The sequence below is a fragment of the Anthonomus grandis genome, chromosome 12, assembly GCF_022605725.1.
Source record: "Anthonomus grandis grandis chromosome 12, icAntGran1.3, whole genome shotgun sequence".
In the NCBI taxonomy this organism is placed as follows: Eukaryota; Metazoa; Arthropoda; class Insecta; order Coleoptera; family Curculionidae; genus Anthonomus; species Anthonomus grandis.
The window spans coordinates 16,099,815-16,119,799 of record NC_065557.1 but is presented as its reverse complement, the minus strand read 5'-3'; the positions used below and the strand labels follow the sequence as shown (position 1 = coordinate 16,119,799).

General features: G+C 29.6%; 1 protein-coding gene across 2 annotated transcripts; it reads right to left on the bottom strand.

Moving 5' to 3' along the window:
- Positions 1–3,028: 3,028 nt before the first annotated feature.
- Positions 3,029–18,081, bottom strand: LOC126743153 (uncharacterized). 2 transcript variants are annotated; one of them, XM_050450126.1, is made up of 9 exons: positions 17,830–18,081; positions 13,438–13,691; positions 13,201–13,374; positions 10,316–10,424; positions 10,077–10,251; positions 9,900–10,014; positions 9,676–9,832; positions 9,413–9,570; positions 3,029–5,722 (listed from the first exon to the last, which is right to left on the bottom strand). In XM_050450126.1, exons 2-9 carry the CDS (start codon positions 13,549–13,551, stop codon positions 5,609–5,611), a joined length of 1,116 nt encoding a protein of 371 aa, XP_050306083.1. In that variant the 5' UTR covers positions 13,552–13,691; positions 17,830–18,081; the 3' UTR covers positions 3,029–5,608. The 2 variants fall into 2 exon arrangements, with proteins under 2 accessions (XP_050306083.1, XP_050306084.1); XM_050450127.1 differs by lacking the exon at positions 17,830–18,081 and adding an exon at positions 17,213–17,354.
- Positions 18,082–19,985: the final 1,904 nt, after the last annotated feature.

The window sequence follows — 19,985 nt, the reverse complement described above, 5'->3', positions numbered from 1 at the left end:
AGTCGACCAAACCCTTCTGTAACAGAGTTTGAAATTTGTCGTGTATTGTGTGGGAGAGCACCATCTTGCTGAACCTATACTATATAGTAATTTTTTAAAGGCTATCCAAAATCCGATCTTTAAAGCTGGTAGTAAGAATCTCCGTTACGAGTCCGATTAATAAAGTAAGGACCCACTATTCGAGTTTCATAAATACCTGGCCAAACACTTACTACGGCTAAATCGCACTTATGCCCGAAATTGTTGGGGATTATTTTGGCTCACCAAACACCATCGAACACCAAAAGTCTTAAACAAGAGTTTCAGACTCTGTTTTCTTTTCCTTTCAAACTGAACTAAACAACATATATATTATTACATACAATATTGCCATAGTTAAACTGCGACAATAAGAAAAAGTAATAAAACTTCCCTTTGTTATCCATTATTAGTATGTCTCTCTGAGTTTTGAGTTGAGTTGACAACCGAGGACTTGGATGATTCAGTAATATTGATAGTTCAATTTCCAAAATTTTTCTGCATATAATTCAAGTATTATATAAGATGACTGATATCTTGAAAAGTCAAGTTCAAGATTCAGTCTGTCATTATGCATCGCTAAGTTACTTACGGGAAATAAAAGGTATAATTGCGTGATATCAGCGTAAATCTTTACGATTTCACCCACTTTTATTTAAATTGTAAGCAAAAGTGACCCCAATATACTTTCTTGACGTACAGCTGTAATATTTGAAGATCTATCATCAGGAATCAATCTTTACACTCACTCTAATAAAAATGAGTGAAATAGGCTAACTAATATTTTATGAATAATTCGGTCGAAAGCTTTGGTGTAATCGAGCAATATTAAAATATCTAGTTTTCTCTGATCCCAGCCTTGTTAGATGAACACTACTATTTTTGGGTCACGATGTAAAAAACCTACCCGATTTTCCTTTCGTAACTCGGTTCGAATAATAAAACACAGTTTATTATTAACACGACGGTAATTTTATTAAACTTTTAAAAATACGCCCGATAAAATAATACCAATGTGTCTTCAACTAAATATGCTCTAAGACTAAAATAGCACGGTTTCTTGTTACCCCGCAGATAAAAAACAACCTAAGTAGGCTATTAATATTACTAATTTAGTCAATTAAACAGATTCGACTCATTGGCGTTCATTTATTTAAGTGCATTCCCAACAACTATGATTAGTGCGAAATCCATATTATATAATAATCCAAAAAGCCTCGTAGTTCCTAATACCGTAATAACCTTTTCAATTACTTTTGAAATCCTTATATATTCCTTTGAAGTATTTATTTTCAGTAATGGCTGAACATTAGCTTGTTTATAGACTTTGGGAAAGTTCAGGCATTCGTTAATAATATGTGTGTTACAGAATAATATAAACAGACTGGACAATTTTATGAGATCAAGATTCACCCCTGAAAATGTACACTTTTAAATCTATAAATTATATGATTTATAGGTCTTTTTAACCTTCTGTAATTTATATTTTTATCCAAAGATAATTATTACAATAGAACATACTAAAATTGATGATTTATATAACTATAAATAGGATAATAAATAAAAACCATGCCTAATTAAACTTTTCTAAAATTTCCTAAATTGTTTATAATCATTATTCTGTCTAGAGATGAAAATGGCAGATGATTACAAAAATCATAAAAATTCTCTATTAAATGAACTGAATCTATCGCAGCTGTAGAAAATGCCTCCTCAACATGAAAGCCTCGCGTGGTCACACAGTAAACGAGACAAGTTTTAAAATATTGGATAGTTTTTGTATAAATTTAACAATTTTAAGCTTTCTTTGGACGAGACGTTTTGAACCCCCCTGCAACCTATTCCCTAGACCTGGCGCCTTTATATAGATTTCTATCTCTTTATTTCCATGTAGACAGACATAGCTAAAAACATGTTTTCAACGGACGAAAAAATAAGCGAAAGGCTTCTTTAAGGCAAGCATAAAAATACTGATCCCCCGGCGCACCACTTCCATCTAGAGTAATGATGACCGTTCCCACAAAAACCATAGGCCTCTAATTCATATATTTTAATATTATTATGGGAGACACTATCAAATGCCTTAGATATAACGCAGACAGATATACTTTATTAATGTTAAATTATAAAAATTTAATCAAGCACTTTCATTAATACTTAGTTTATTATAATTAACGAAAAAAATTATGAAAACTGGAATGTGTATTATCGATACGTCGAAACAATTTTAGTTATCATAAGAAGGAGAGCTAATAAACTCTGAATGTTCATCACTTTCCTTAAAAAAAATTAATTAATCATGCTTTTTAGTACTTTAGGAAAAATTTCCCGTGCAAAGGATTAAATCGTTTCTTCATTTGAATCAAATCTTCATTTAAATTTCATCGTAAGGTGAAGATTTTTTATACTTCATATATGTGGTTATTGTTTTAAATATTAAGTAGACTGTCGTGGTAAAGAAGCTCTGTGATATGAAGGTTACTAGCTAAGATAGAAAAAGGGATTTTGACAAGGGATCTTATTACTAATTGAGCAGTAATAAATGCTTATTTCAAATCAGAGGGTTTGATTCATGAAAAAGTTAATCCCTGGATATCATTTAAAATCTTTCAAATTATTACTTGTCTATTCTAATGAAATGATTTTTGCTGCTTTTATAGTGATGCTCAATATTTTTTTTCTTTGAATTTGGTACTTGAGGTGATTTAAATCACGTTTATATTGGTATATTTCTCAAAGTCGTTCATATTAAAAGCACTAGCATTATTAGCATTGTTCCATTGACCTTTTCCATTCTTTATCGCATAAACTTTTGAAAATTAAAACGAAGTAGTGCATAGACTTTACATATAACTTTTGAAAAAAATTTGCCCAAAAGTTCCAATTTTATTTATTAATTTTTTGTTATATATTTTCCCCCAGTATTATATGCGCAAGCAGATGCCTTTTATAGCAGTTCAACTCTCCACAACTGCCATGTATCAGCTTTAGTGCAATAAAATAATCAAGATCACATTATAATATAATCAGTTTATTTTAGTATCGAAAAATAACTAATAACGTTATCCTTAAACATTAAAAATTACAAAAATTGTACGTTTCGGTCTTCGTCTCCTATTAATCAGTATCACATTTTATGTACAAACATGCAAAACATGGGTTATAATGAAATGATGGGGGGACATAATAATAAAATTTGAAATGCCACCAGAAGTAAAATAAATGTAACAAATTCTAAAATATTTTTAAACCAAGGAAAAACTTGCGGCGAATAAAATATCAAAGTATATCCCTGCGAACACATAAAATGAACTTAATGATAAAACAACTTATAATATTAAACTGAAGCACTTAACAAAATGGGTTGAACCCACATTCACAAAAAAATGCAACATGGCACAACATTTATTAGTTTTTAAAACAGTTGCATTTTAAATAAAGTTTCATTAAAATACTCACCACCTTTTATATTTAAAAAAAAAACACAAGAAGAGTTCTTTTTACCTCATTACTGTGGCATTCGTATAAAAATAACAAGAAACCTTAGTTGTAATAAGCCTAATTGAATACAATGAAATCTCAATCTAAGAACTATGATACTGAGCTAAAAAAAAGGTTATGTGAAATGTACGTCAAGCAATAAAGTACAATTTTAAGAAAAACCAGAAATTTAATAAAAAAAGTAATAATAAATAAAATGTTATTTTAATACTTTATTTACCACAAATTACGTTTATCGCTGGTTAAGAAGATTGTCTAATTTATATAACGCATAGTTTTGTATTGATGTTTTACAAGAAATTTGCTGTTCATTTTACTGAATCGATAATTCACAATTGATAACAGAATAAATGTATACATTTAGTAAATATACTGGCAATGTTGTTTCTTTTTAATATAATTCATTATCTGCTCTAATATTAACACGTTTTCGAGAATACAAACTATTTGATGCGAAAGATAATAAAAACTCTCGAATTTATTAAAGAGACATAACGAAAAAATGATAAATCTAAAACTTTAAAATGGGCCTAAATCTAATAATAAAATTTAATTTATTAATAAATTTAACAGTATAAAGCCGCTAAAAATATGCATTTCTTAAAATATATGTACTGGGTCTTCCAAATTGGAACAATATTTGATGCTAAAAAAATGTCCTTTAATTTTCAAAACATCAATACTTTAAACTGTTAATCCTACAGGTTTTTCCGTCCGCTGAAAACGCATTCAGTTCTGCGTCAGCTGTAAAACCGGATCGTGTATACTCGGGTTTAGGTTTTCTTGTTTCCTGGCTTTATTTTTACAGATAAAGGAAATCCAGGATTACGTTTAAAATACTTTTAATGAGGTGAGATTATTATTTAAATTTGACGTTTCTTAAAAAAAGAAAGTCGTTTAATACTTATAAAAAAATAATTTGCCAGAAATGCATTGAAAAGACATTTGTTGAATATGTTTATAAAAAAATTCTTGTATCACAATTAGAAAAAAAATGATGATGGCCTCAGAAAACAGTTTATAAATGGTTATTTTATGTGCAATCAAATCAGAGGGATCGGTTGATGAAAAAATTTATCTTTAAGGGTCTTGCAAAAGTGCTCTTAAGAAGTCCTTAGATTTTTCTCCATGTATTAAAATAGCTAAAAAAATTAAAACGAAAATACGAATTTCCATTTTAACATTAATTTATGGAACTTTACCCCTTCTTATAACTCTTAAAGTTACCGAGATCCCAATGGTGAGCCTCAAATTAAAAAAAAAAAATCACTAGTTCATGGACCAGTATATTAAATTAATAAGGATATAATAAAAAAATTATAACCGTAAATGCTAGCAGAGCAATTTGAAATAAAAACCGTATTTAAGAATGAGATATAGAAATTCAAACAAAAAACCAAAAATAAAAAAATTATTTGTATGCATTCTTAAATAAGAATGCATACTATATCCTCAAGGACACTTTCGAAGTAAAAAAGTTCAATTGTTGTTAAAATGTTTTCTTTAAGCGGAACTTTTATTAGAGTCGTGTCCATCTTCTTAAACAGCGATATATGTACTAAATGAGGTGAGGGTGTATTTTATAAAACAGAACATCCTGCAATAAAAACATAATTTTAACCCAGTATCTTCCACCAAAATTAAGCATCAATTGAGACAAATTTCTTAAATAATACCAATTAAGCCGAATTATTATTAAATATAGCAAAGTTTTTAATAATTACAACGAATACGTGGTCTGAAATTAAAGACTGACTAAAAGTCATAATTAATCATAAATATTTGCTTTATCAGTTTTTATTACATATAAATCGAAAAAGCAGTTTAACATAAAAGCAATTTTAGTCAATCCAATTTGCTTTTGCCATGAAAGTATTGTTTAATCATTTGGTTTGGAGCATTTTTCGATCGGGCATATTTGGGTGTTAATTACACAGAAAATGCCAGTAAATCTATAACACCTAATCATTAATTAAATGAATAATGAAGTTCAAACACGATTCACAAGACCTATTTAAACATATTTTTTAGAGGAAGCTATTGAGAGGAAGTAGAATAGTTCTTAGGATTTCTGAGTAACTAGATCATTTTAGAAATGTGTACTAAACTTTGGTCTCGGTAGTTCTCCAAAGATTGCGTCTCCATGGACGCTTCTTGCTAGAGCTTTAATACTGGCGGCGATGTCTATCTGCTCATTTTCAGACTGGAACAGAAAAGAAAAACCATAAAATAAGATAATTATTAATGTAGGCTACTAAAATCACTACACAAATATACTTTTATGTAATCCAGAGTATTTATTCATTTAGTAGCTCAAAATAAGTAGATTGTATAAATAACTTTTAATATATACAATCCATTTAATCGAATTTTTACATAATAGTCGATGTATATTACTTCAGCGGAAAAATCATAAAAATTTACGACAGGCGACATAAAAGTTTTACTACGTACTAACCGTAGCTAAAACCGTAAAGATAGTAACATAGATTGTCCCTTGTTGGTCAAATCATGCAGTATTAATTTAGACGAACCAAGACCTAATTATCGGTCTAAAATAAAGTAATGGTCTTACACTTTTTATTACTAGATGGTGCGTTACGCAGGATTCCGCTATTACAGACAGGATCTTTAAATGTTTTAACTTACTCCGCTTTAATTTCAACTAGGAATTACATTTATTTTCAGAAGGTTCTGTCAATTGATAGAGATTTTAACCGTTCTATTCATTGTCTGTGTTTTGGGAGTTACTGGTGAAAATGGTTTTTATTCATAAGTTTTACTGTGGTTTCGTAGTCGTCATCCTGGTTCATGGTATTTAGAAACTTTTTATGACGATTTAAGAACTTTTAAACTTGTGCTCTACCATCGACAAACGTGGCGTCACTCATAACCAACTGGTACCCTAATATAATCATTATTCTATTATCCTTTTGTAGTTTCACCAATGTCTAAGTAATACGTCTTCTTCTTATTTGACATTGATTGTTCTATGGTTTTTTCAAAGCGAATACTGGTGCTCTTGACCCAATTCTGGTTGGGAATATATAGAATTTAGCAGAATTTTAGATATTAGGAGGGTTTTTGGTGGTCATGCGGGTCTGGGAACTATAGCCCTTGGGAGTCTGCAGTTCTGGTTGCAATGAAGTAGCTAAGTAGATAAAAATCTAAGTAACATAAGCCTAAATTTCATTTTGGGAATTCCTTTTTACTCAGTCAGAGAAGATAGATTGGACTTGGTGGGTGAAGAGATGTCTGTTAGAATTATTAACCATTTTCCATATATAAAGAATCCCTGAGTGGAATCATATATTGTAATCATACATGGACCTATTTTGATTGGTGTTGCAGTGAATAATTTTTTCTTTAATTAATGGGTACGTTGTATTACAGAGTTATATGATTTGATATTTTTTTAGTGTAGATTCTTGTTACGAAAAAGGTTTTTATTTATAAAAAGACGTTTTAAGTTAAATTTTGAACAATTTAGAAAAACTCGGTTGTGGTTTCATAAGAGCCGTCCTGGTTCGTGGAAGAATTCAGGTGGATTGACTTAACGATCATTCGATTTGCGTGCAGCTACCATCGTGTTAAAAGTGCTTTAGTCTTTCTTTAATTTTTTTTGTAAATTTTACTCTTTATGAGGATATACCTGACTAATGTGGTAATAGGAGTAGAAGTCCATTTGGGGCGTGAGGCTGTCTTTTACACTTGCCTTCGACCATCGGCAAAAATGACGCCACTTATAAGCAACTGGTTTTGGTACCCTTAGGTATAGAGGTAAGTAAGTAAGGTAATTATAATTATATTATAATTTTGTATTTTCATCTTTGTCGAAGTAGTGAATTTTCCTTTAATTCCAGGCTCATTATTCTAGGGTTTTTAAAACGAATCTTAGTGTCGTTGTAACCTGATATCTGGGTTTGTGTTAGAACTCGTCTGGAGGTCCTGTTTGCGATGAAGTAGCCAAGTAGCCTTAACATAAGTAATGTTCAAGATACTTTATCTGGTCTGGTCCATTCTTGCAGTAAATTTTAAGATGAGTAAGATATATACAGTGCGGCTCTTAATCCCCCCTCTCTCTTCTCATCTTTTGAATGCGTTTATATAAAAATTTGAAATTATTTGGCACACATTATTAGAAACCTAAATACTACTTTTTGGTCCCTAGCTCATTTTGCAAAACTTCAAAATGGCAAATAATATTGAAAAATAAAATTCAATAGAGAGGGGAGGTCATAAGATACATCGTTTAAAAGCTTCCACTGAATGCTTTATGGTCATAGAACATTAAGTTATTAATTCTACCCATAGCAAAATGGCAGCCTTTAAAAATCTTATTTTGCGCATTTTTAGTTATTTTTATTTTCTTTACTACATCTGTTTAGGTATAATTTGTTTATAGAGTTTGTATTTTTTGTTATTGTCAAAAAAAAAAACTAAAAACAATACAAAAATATCAGAAACAAATTCCAAAAAATAAGATTTTTGAAAGGCTGCCTGCCATTTTGCTATGGGCAGAAGTAATGACTATATGCTATGAACATAAAGCATTCAGTGAGAGCTTTCAAACTATGTATCCCCCCTTTATATTTAATTTTATTTTTCTCGTTGAATGATCAGGTTTTCGTAGCTAGGGTCCAAAAAGTAGAACTTAACGTTCTGTTTTAACCTCAAGGCTTTTCCAGACGGTGCGATTTGGCGTTTGCAATTTATCGCGTCTCATCGCAGAAAGTTTACACATAGAGCATAAGATTTAGTATTCAGCGATTAGAACAAAAAAAATAGCCGTCTTATGGATTAACACTGGTGACTTCGCATGCAGTACAGTGCAAAAAATTGCAACGCGACAACCAGCGTTATATCTGCAAATATGCATTTATTTTGATGTTGGTTTAATACCGCATGGTAAAATATCGGATGGTATTTGACCCACAAACGTTTTGTAAATATATTTTAATGGTTTTGCGATATGGCACAAACAGAATATCGCAACCCAATCGCATCGTCTGCATAAGGCCTTAAGGTCATTTAATTTTAGCTTTTATTTCTTCTTCTATTCACTCGATATAGATATAGATAGATATTTTTAAACCCCTGAGGATGAACATCTTTATGTTTGAAAGATGTATGGCACAGCAACCCATTTGTGAGTGGAGGGAGAGTATTTGATTTCGAAAATACCTTTGTACTTGGTTGGAGCAGTTTGAGATTGGACTTGGTGGGTGAAAAGATTTGTGTTATAATTAATTTCCGTATCTTAAGAAACCTCCAAGTGCAATCTCCTATTGTGTCTGTTTGTACTCTTTTAAAATTGTACATACTTCTCTACAGTCCTACACACTGTAATTAGCGAGTAATTTTTTTTAATTTAGTAGGAAAACGATTTACATCCATTTCTTTTTTTGCGGTTATTATGAACATGTTAGTTGACATAGTTTAAAATTGATAAAGGTTTTGTGAATAACTGATCCTGTAAGGTAAGACGGGACTCGCTGCGTAATACTAGAAAGTTATATGATTTCACATTTCAGTGTCATGATCCGATTTTTTGCAGTCTTTTTTAAAAATTAGGCTACTTTTAAATTTAATAATTTTTTTTAGGCCACTGTCTGCTGGACAAACTGAGCTATGTTAAATTTATATTCAATGACACCCTCGGTAGATATTACATTTCATTTTTAGTAATAGGTTTCACTTACTATTGACGTATCTAAGACAACTTAACAATTTTTCCTACTTCATACTGGGTCACTTGTACATTTTTAAGTGCAATCAGATTTCTAACTTTTCAATTACTTTTTTAATGATTTATTTTTGGAGATATTTGGTGGTATTAATTATAAAACGCTACTGCTTTAAGTATATTTAGGGATTATATTATATTACTTACATGATCATCTGAACCATCTTCTGCCTCTGATCGACTATTTTTACTACGCAGCGAGTGCGAAAATATAGGTATATCTACAGGAAGAGATTTGGCATATAACAAGGATGAACTAGGAGACTTAGCTGAAGCTATTGTAATACCACTCATTTCGGGAATTTCTAGAAATATATACAAGTTACATATATTTATTTATTGTCATAGAAAAATGTAAATTAAAAAATGATCAAAAATTTTTTAAAACTAATTAAAATACGACCAGTTACCTTCAGATTCTTCATCTTCATTCTCACTATCTGTCACATCATGATTTAATAAAGTCTCTGAATACTCATCAAAGTCAAACATCAGATCTTCCGTAAGAACATCTTTTTCCTTTTCAGACTTGGTGCTTATTGGTTTTCTTGGGGAGAATGGATTCCCCTAAAGGATTAACATAATTAACATTATTAAAAAACAATTATATAAAATGCAATGCTAGCAATGTTACCGAAGGGCTGTTGGATGCTGATTGTTTATCAGATGTAAAATTTCCAAACAGCTTCGGTGATTTTGGCGACAAGTCACCTTCTGGATTACTCTCTTTGGCTGCATTTTGGATTGTTCTATACACAAAAATTAAATTGTCCGCAAAAAGACCAAATAACTTAGACTATTTAACACTTACTTCACTAATGCCTCTCTCTCTTTATATGCCTTATCTTTTAAAATATTAAGTTGTTCATACTGTTCATCACTATATTTCTTTATTCTTTCTTCTACTGCTGCTTGTTCTTTCCTGATAACCTCCGTCATTACATCATTTAAATCTCTAATGTATTTGTTAACTTTTGGGTTATGATCTAAAAATCGTACATATTTAGCTTAAAATCTATTTAAAAAATAATATAGGCATGTTAAACCTACATGTTTGAACTTCTGTATTTTCAGCAACACTGGAATTGGGGTTTACTATAATATGAAATATACTTGAGATCAAGTCGCTTGACTTGATGTTATTTATTTCCTCTTGGTTCTAAAAATAAATATTTTAACCATAATAAAGAAGCATACTTATATTCTTAATATTTAGTATACTTATTGTATTTATGATTTTAATGTTGAAGTTGCCATCTAATTTTCTAATACATTCTGTTTTTTGGCAAACAAGTTCAAAATATTCATCCATTTTTCTCACAGAAACTTAGATCTATATCAAGGAGAAAAATTAAGCTCTAAGTCAAAGTCTATTTCTTGGGTTACGCGTTTCGCCTTAGGGTATCATCGACTCAAAGTATTATGACATACACTAGGAAACTCGTTATTAACTTATGGTAATACAAAGGCAAAAATAGAAATCTACAACATCGCGTATCGTTATTGACTAAAATGGGAAGTTTACTTTGACTTGAGTTTAATTTTTCTCCTTGCTACATAAATAAATACCAAACTCATTACGAAATAAATTATCTAATGTGCTAGGTAATCTGTAACATCCTATCAGTGAATACTGTATGAAAATTATAAAAAATATGAGCTTAGTTAGCATTATTTAAAAGTAGTGAGTCTTATGTTTTCTATTTGATACTCAGTATTATCTCTTATTTATTCACAAAATTCACTAGCATCATAACACCTTCTTTTTATCATCTTGTTATGATTCACTCCTTTACCTTTTACCTAGACCTTCTCCATTCTTATTGGTCGGTAGCGATCCTCATTTTGAGCCCTGTCAAAACTTCTCTTGCTCTCTCTTCACATCTGTAAGTTTCGTTCTTCTTGTGATTTCTCATTTAGAAAAATATCCATCTCATACTCATTCCCAGTATAGCACTTTTTATTTTTCATTATGTAACTTAAGGCTTATTCATGGCTTTACACGTTAGGGAGTTTCGTTTAGATCCGATAAAATAAAAAGAACTGGAAGAAGTCACGAGTCGTAGACTTTTCTTTTTAGATTTATGGTGGTCCTACTGTGTTTTATGACCTTATGACCTGTCTTACGTTTTCTATTATTTTATCTTCATTTATATAATTGGTATTTGTTTTAAGACTCTTAATTTTTGTTTTTGACAAATTTCATTTTGAATTCTATCCGAAATGATGAATGATCAAGTTTTTGTATCATACATTGGAGTTGTTCGAGAATTACTGATCATGACAACATAATCCACAAATCTCAAGTGTTTTAGTTTTCTTCCGTATGTGTTTATCGCTTAAGCGGCCAGTCCAAGCCTCCAAACAGATCTTCTTGTGCCAATGTAAAAACGCAAGCCTCTTTTTAGAGGTATTCTGGACGTTATTATAACCTCGTCCATTATAACATGCGTGTAAGTGTTTTCACATATGTGCTTAATAGCAGCAGAGTATCAATCTAAGTCAAAAATCATTCAAATTATGAGACAGTTTTACCAGTACCCAAAATTCTTTATTTTTACTCTCAACACGTGTTTCACTAATAATGTTGCATCTTCGGAAGAAGATTTATACTTAGTTTTAATCTTCTCTTGAAGATGTTAACATTGTTAGCGAAACACGCGTCAAGAGTAAAAATAAAGAATTATGGTTAGTTTTAAAACTATCCCGTAATTTGAGTAGGATCACACCAAAGGTTCTAACCATAGGACAATCCAAACATTGTCCAGTACTTTGAGAAATGCCCATAATACCTCTCCTATAATAAAATTAAAGTGGAATTTATTTTCTTCTAACTCTTTGAGCATAATAACCATGTTATCAATTCTTATATTCCATATTCTTATTTTGTTTATAAAATATCAATGTTGGACATTTGAAATCATATGACGTACGTTTTGTATTTTGAAGGAGTCCAAACCGATTGTGCGCCTTAATATAATTTGAACGTTTTGTTTGCTGGTTGCAGTCTTTGTAGTCAGCTTTCTTACCAGTTTGTCATCCAACATATATTTTTTTTTTTACTTTTTAAACCAGTTGCTCTAAATGTTCCGGTTACGATTCTCTGGATATTCATATAACATATTTGATTTATTTATTTCTATATGCGCCAGAGGTATTATTTGGTTTCATAGTTCATCTGCTTTATTAATACTTCCATTATAGCGAATTATTTTTGCTCTGAAGTTTAAAATTTTTGTTAATTCATACATGTTATACCTAGTTTTTCTTCTGCTGCCATTTTCATTTTTTTTATTTCTTGTAGCGAGGAACATTTAATGGTTATTCCACGGTTCCAGTTGATGTTTTAAATGTCTTTAGACCCACTTATAATTTAGTTGGAGAATGTTTTTGTCAAGTTCTGCCCTTGTTTTATTCATATGTTTCCTTCCTTTTGGTCTATGGTTGTTCTTTTCCTTGGGTTTGGTAAAGTCGTCTTTTCTCTGGACGACATTCAAAAATAACATTTGTTTTCATCTACTTTCTAGATCATGTGATTTTTCTTCTAGAAATTTATTTTTTCAAGTAGTAAAGAGTTTTTTTTGTGTTTTATTAACCATTTTACTCAATTAAGTAGGTTTCTTCATTTTAAAGTTGAGTTCTTTTAATAAATTTAATATGCAGACCACTTTTTTGTTTTTATATCTCTTCCAAGGCATCATCATCTTTGCATTGTCTATTTTTATTATTGATTAAATTGGTATTAGGAGCTTTTATGAAAGTCACTAGCACATAGGATACATAAATCCTTAGCTAGTTTGAGATTACACATGGACACCCGTAAGCTCATTAGGGCACTTTTTTTTCAGAGGGAAATATGAGTTTACGTCGTCCGCCGTCTTTATAACACACTAAAGAACTATATTTTTGATATAACCATTACCAAAGATGCTTACCAACAATTTTGCATAAACTATTACACCAGATGCTCCTTTCTCTTTATGAACTGCATGAGTTTCTACCTCACAGTTTAAACAGGTAGTAACATTCCATAAACCTGCTCTCCTGCATTGAACCAAACCTGGGTGAACCTTGTTCAAGTTAAGAAGTCTTCCCACATACCAAAGATCCTAAAAATTAAAAGAAAAAGATAATTAGCCCATTAAATGCATAATTTTAAAACAATTCTTTACTTGCGAAAAAGATGTTTCTCCCTTATCAAGCCCGGCAAGTTCCCATATTTCTTTTGCCACATTCTCATTCTTCTCAACCTCTATGGTAATATTGAGACAGTTGCAAGATAACATATCTGCTAATTTAGGCTGTGATCCTTAAGTAGTTAGTAATAAAACTTTTGAAGCAATGAGCAGACTGGTAATATTTAGGGGTTTTCGTTAAAATTGAGCTGGTAAGTAAAAAAAATATTTTCTTTGATTCTCTTGTGTTCCTGAAAAAAATATAAATATACAGTATTTTTAAGAATATATTTTTCACATATTTATAGTATAGATCTAGAAGTTGTTTAATTTAGAGTGAAAACTTTATGTAGAAGAAAAACGATATTTTATATATTTTGGATTTTCTGCCTCCTTGATTTTGATTGTGACTATTATGTGCTAAATAAATATTTATTAAAAGTTTATTTTTTAATATGAACTTGAATTATATATTCCAAGTTGTGAATGAATGAATTTCCCTAGTTGGTTTAGTCGGGAATAACAGAAATAGATAATGGTTGTCGCAAAAAAAAATATCATAACCTTTTTAATTGTTCGATTAGAAGTGGAAATATTATTATATAAAGGTTCACAGACTTTTTTTAATTATCTAGCAGCTCAGGTGTATAACAACTTGCCAGATTAGTTTTAGGTTTTAAGTTCTTTATATTTAAGAAAAAGTCTAAAGATTTTGTGTGAGCTATTTAGCCAAAGCGAACATATAGTCAGTATTTTAAATGTGTTATATAATATTAGTAGTATGTATGTATTTAAATTCATCGTGTTAAACCAGTTATGATACATATTTCTTAATATCAGTAGCAATGTTGAAACTGCAGAAGTTCATTCTGTAACTTGAAAATGTTAAGATGACTATAATCAGCTAACATAATTGTAACTATTATGCACCAGGCTATTTTTACTGTTTAATGATTTAATTAAAAATGCCATATCCTAGTTAGTTTTATTTTCATTTAAAGTTAGTTTAAGCGAATCCAAAAATACCTCTTTTTAATTGAAATTTAGCTTCATCCCATTATTACCTACAAAGATTATCATATTATCATCTGCATGTGCTAATGTTTTACCATCTATACTAAGATTACAAAGAGTGTTTACAATTTATTATATATTACTATTGACTATTTAATTAATAAATTGGAGCAATTAGATATTAGACATACAATTCTCAACTGGTTTAAGTCAACTTTATTGTCAAGAAATTGTTACAATTTGTAAACAAAGCTGTAAAACAAAAAAGACAAAAATACAAACAAAACACAATTAAAAAAAAGAAAAACAAAACAAAATTTAAACAAATAAATAAATAAATAGAATAGATTATCTACAATATATACAGATTAATACAATTCAAAAATTGTAAGTAGTCAAAAATATTATTATAAAATATACAATTTAATGTATACAATGTCAAAAAAAAAGATCATTAAAAAATCTCTCTACACTAAAAAAAAAATGTAAAAAATGTTTAAAAAAGTAAAAAATTATAAAAAATTCTAAAATGGCTACACAAAGCAGTATACCTAAACATGTACAGATAGTAAAAATACATAATCAGCTAGTGCGAAATTTTAAATCAATGATTACAAAAAAAAATCGTTAACTGTGTAAAAAGCTCTCTCCAGTAAGAATGCTTTTAATGCTTTACGAAATGCAAAAAAAGATGTGCTGGATTTAATTTCCAATGGCAGATGATTGTGCATTTTTTTTGCATTATATAATATGTAACTTTTGACCAACTCTGAATGTGGGGTAGGCAGGTATAGATCATGTTCCGTGTTTCTAAGTAGATAACTATGGGAAGGCCTATCAGATGCTGAACCGTGTTTGCGTATTAGACAAAGGGACTCAAATATGAATAAAGATGGAAAAGTTAATATTTGAAATGTTTTGAAGAAATGCTGGCAATGACTTCTGTATTTAAGTCTCAGTGTATAACGTAAAGCTCTCTTTTGTAATCTAAAAATATGGTCAAATTGAGTTACACTACAGAATGGAAGGGCGTATCGAAGGTGCGATTCAAAAAGGACAAAATAAACTGTTCTAGAAGTAGACAGGCTAAGCTCCTTAGAAATTGATCTTAACGCAAAACAAGCGGAACCTAATTTTCTTAATAAAAAGTCAATATGTGTGTCCCATTTTAACGAGTTGTCAACAGTTAGCCCTAAAAACTTTACAGAATCAATTTCGTCAATTGTTGCATTACCAAGTACAAAAGATTGCAAGGTATTTTTATAGGACAACATTTTAGTTTTGGAAATGTTGAGACAAAGGAGATTAGAGTCGCACCATGATTTGATAGTAGTTAAATCACTTGATACGGTTCTATGAAGTGTAGAAATATCCGGATTACTCCAGGTAAAACTAGTATCATCAGCAAATAGACAGACTTTACCGTTAATATTTAGTTAATATTTCAATGTGTTGTGTTAACAGTTGCATGTCTAAATATGTTAGTTAGCTATGGTGTGCCTCAAAGTATAGTTTTGGATCCCTTGGTATCTTTATCATATTATTTTAATGATATGGTAGAGGTAACCCGGAAATCTAGTGTCGTCTTGTTTGCGGAAGAGACTCTGCTTTTATATAGAACACACACAATAAATGCAAATAGATTTTTGTTGAAAGTTGGTTGCATTTGCAGTATTGTTCCACTTTACTATTTAACCTGCCATAATGTACAATTAATCAACTGGAGTAAGTGTAAAATAAACTAATAAGACTTATTCTGAAATGGAGCCTTATTTGTCTTAATCTTAAATTTTTAAGTTTTTTTCGGGTAGGTTTAAGGAATTAATGTGTACTAGCCTTATAGCACTTATATGCTAAATAAATACATTATTATTATTATTATTGTAGATATGGTAAGATGATATGGTATAGTATATAGTAAAGGTAAAGAGCTGACAACCTGAATATTTCAAAAATTATTTCCTTAATAAGCATTAAAAAAAAAATGTAAAACTGGTTGAAATTTAAAGTAAATGTTGAACTAGATTTTTTACACAAGTTGTTGAGTGCTGTAATAAATTATCTAGATTTATTGAGATTTACAAGGCACTGCACTGTTTTAGAATGAAATTATGGATATTTTTCTCATATATAAAGAGTGTGTAGCAAAACAAAACAAAATTGATATTTTTAAGATGTGAATTACTAAATATAATAAGTACTTTAATAAGAAACTTCATCCTAATTTAGATAAGTATGTTCTTGTTCACTATTTGTTGACCTATGCAGATAAACATCTATTTAACTAATGATTGATTTTCAACTTTAGCTGCAATTTTATTCTGATTTAATCATTCTTATTTTAAGTAAAGATACATTTTTGTTGGAATTTCTGTTAATATATTATTATTTTTAAAACTTAAATTTTGTTGGCTATTGACATCATGAACACATTGAATCTAAGTTAACTTTGTAAACTGTAACTTGGAAGTAACTGTTTGAAAAACATGAAAAACTATTAAAATGGTTTTTGAGAATTGAGAGCCTGCCAGTAAGCAATTGTGCATTTGATTTTTACAGACCTTTAGTACCTTTTTGTAGTAGTTCTGTTTATGATTAAAATGGTTATAAAATTTGAAAAATGAAGTGTTTATGGGGTAATACTTAGTAGCTAAAATACATGAAATAGCATAATAAACAAAATACAAAAAAAAAATTAGTCTTAAATTAAAAAAAAAATAGATCAACAATGGATGGAAAGTATTTTAAAATAACTTACTGTATTCAGAAATGTACATAGGCTTCACCAATGTTATTATACTGAGAATAACAAACTATTATACTGAGAATAACTATTTTACATGTAGTAAAGACACAGAGTATTGAAGTATTACTGCAATACATATTACTTTAAAATTAAATAATACTTGTATTTTCCTTATTTCAAATATACATATAATGGAAATATTTTATCTAATATAACTAATACAGCAACATGAGGTATATTTTTGAATCCAAATTCCCTATATTTCACTTGCCTTCCAAAAATTATTAAGATACACAAATATTTTGATGATAAAACCAGCTGAACATCAAACATTAAATTCTTATTTAAATAATAGGGTGCAGATATTAATGTGTCTTTTATAAACAAAAAGAACTAGTTGATAACACAGCCTAATCACCAAAATTCTTATCAAATCAAAATATGAATTGATAGTTAAAAGTGTATTATCAAGCAGAATTGTACAGGGTAGAAATAAATTAAATATATTACATAAATTTAAGCACAACAATTATGTCTAAAATGAGTACAATTGTTATTTGCGCGTTATTACAATAAAAGCAGAAAATTTATAATTAAATTCAGACATAAAATTTAATGTAAACTTTTACCTTGTTGATTTGCTAGACAAAAATAAGGTTTAATATTCTCAATACACATGCGTAGAAAATTAAATCTTAACCTGCTGCCTTTTATAAGAGCAGGTGCTCGGTGTTATTTTTAAATCACTTTAAAACCTAGAGAAATATGTAATATAAAAACGAATTTAAAACAGAATTAATTGGACAAAGAATCCTTTTATTTATGTTTCTTCTTGTGGGAGCTCTTGGGAATGTCTAGGGTCTCCCTTACCGGTACGTCAGTTTATTTGTCTAGTCAGATCACTGTCAGCTGTCACTACTTATAGGACTGTGCTTAACATCGAGATATCTAAATCAATTATATTGCTATCGTGCCTTGTTCTCTATATTACTTTTAAATTTACTATGTAGTATCGTCTTGAGATACTCTCTGCGGCACACGCACATCCAAGTCCGTCGCTGGTCTGCTACTACGTAGCACACAGAACTGATAGAAATTCTTCTGACAAATCAGCTAGCGTCCTCTCGCTTGTAACTAACTTCATAGTTTGACGTGCCTAATTGGATCAATCAAAATGGTGAAAGGCGTGGCCAAATTAAGGCGGGAAATCAAATTTCATTTAATCTGACAATCTTATCATTTAATCGAAATATCTAAAGCAAACGCCTACTCAAAAGGGTTACGCATAGAGAAAAGGGTCTTTTTGATTAGGTGTTAGCGTCAGATATTGATCTTAACAATAATAAACATTTTCACCTTTATTTTACATATTTAAATGAGTTAATTTTATAAATTTTTTTTTGCATTTGTACATTTACTATAACCTTTTGCAAACTTTGCTCTTCATAGAGCAAAGTTCCTCACCAAATTAAGTTGTAAGTTTATACATTTTAGAACTTGGATGGATTTTTATATTTTATTTAATATTGTAACATGTATAAGTCTTAATTTTTATTGTATAAATTGTGATTTTTTTTTCTAAAATCTCTTTTTTTTCTTAAAAATCTTTTGTTTCTGCTGTTATAATATTGATTTGTTGCCTTTTTCATTGCTCATTTTTTGATAGTTATTTAATTTATAATATTTACTACGGAACATTACTGGTGAATTGAGTGTGCAGTAATTTCTTGGTGATTTTATTAAATTTTTATTGACATTTTAAATTTTTATTAAATTTTTATGGGCATTTTATACATTTACCTTTTGTAACACCCTGAATAAAGCCTAACTTGCAAACTTTGTTCATTATATAACGAGTTCTTAATTAAATGAAGTTATAAGAATTTTTTACATTTATTTAATGTTTTAACAAATGTGTACAACTGTTAATTTTTATTGTATGACTTATGAATTTTTTGCTAAAATCCCTTCTTATCATAAAGTATAAAGTAATACATTTTGTTAATATTTCTTGATTAATTTCTGATACTCAGACCTATAATATACAGGGTGTCTCACGACGAATAGACGCGATCGATATTTCGGAAACTAATTTTTCAAAAATTTTGAAAATTTGGCAACATAGCACAGTCGATGGGGGCTACACAACTAAAATATTTTGACAGTTGTGACGTTTTCGGTTATACCGGAAGTAGGTATCAACTTCGTTATTTTAAATGGAACATCCTGTATATTTTTACTTTTTTGGCTTTTACGTGAAATTCTAAGTATATTTTGTGTATAATGTCCTATACCTAAGTGTAACCGTTTTTGACATATTTTTAATTTCATGTGAAAAACTATGTTTATAAGCCCTAACATAATTACCGATTACTCCCTTTTAGTAGCTTTTATTTATTGGTTAGTTTTGGTTTTATTTTAGAGGAAGGACCACTTTAAAAGACTATTTTAAAATTTGGCTAAAAAAAAGATACAGGGTGGTCAAAAACTAGCATTAAAAATTAAAATGAAAAAATCATTAAAAGTCAATTTTTTTAAATGGAAACCCCCTATTTTTATAATTTTTTCATTAAGATAATTAAAAATAAGGTTAACTTTGTATAAGGTTATCTAGTCCAAAAATTGATAGTTTCCGAAATATTGGCAGTTTAAATTTGGCCTAATATTAAAAGCCGTATAATAACACGGCTCAAGGATTGTTGATTAGTTGGGCATGACGGTTGTCATAGTTACCGCTAGAAGCGGCAGTAAGACAATGGATTATATGCATTAAATTTATAAGTTA

Coding starts and splice junctions, on each gene's coding strand:
- LOC126743153 (XM_050450126.1), bottom strand. CDS start 13,551: ATGTTATCTTGCAACTGTCTCAATATTACCATAGAGGTTGAGAAGAAT. Junction 10,252..10,315: donor AAATACAGAAGTTCAAACAT/GTAGGTTTAACA, acceptor TACGATTTTTAG/ATCATAACCCAAAAGTTAAC. Junction 9,833..9,899: donor CAGCATCCAACAGCCCTTCG/GTAACATTGCTA, acceptor TTAATCCTTTAG/GGGAATCCATTCTCCCCAAG.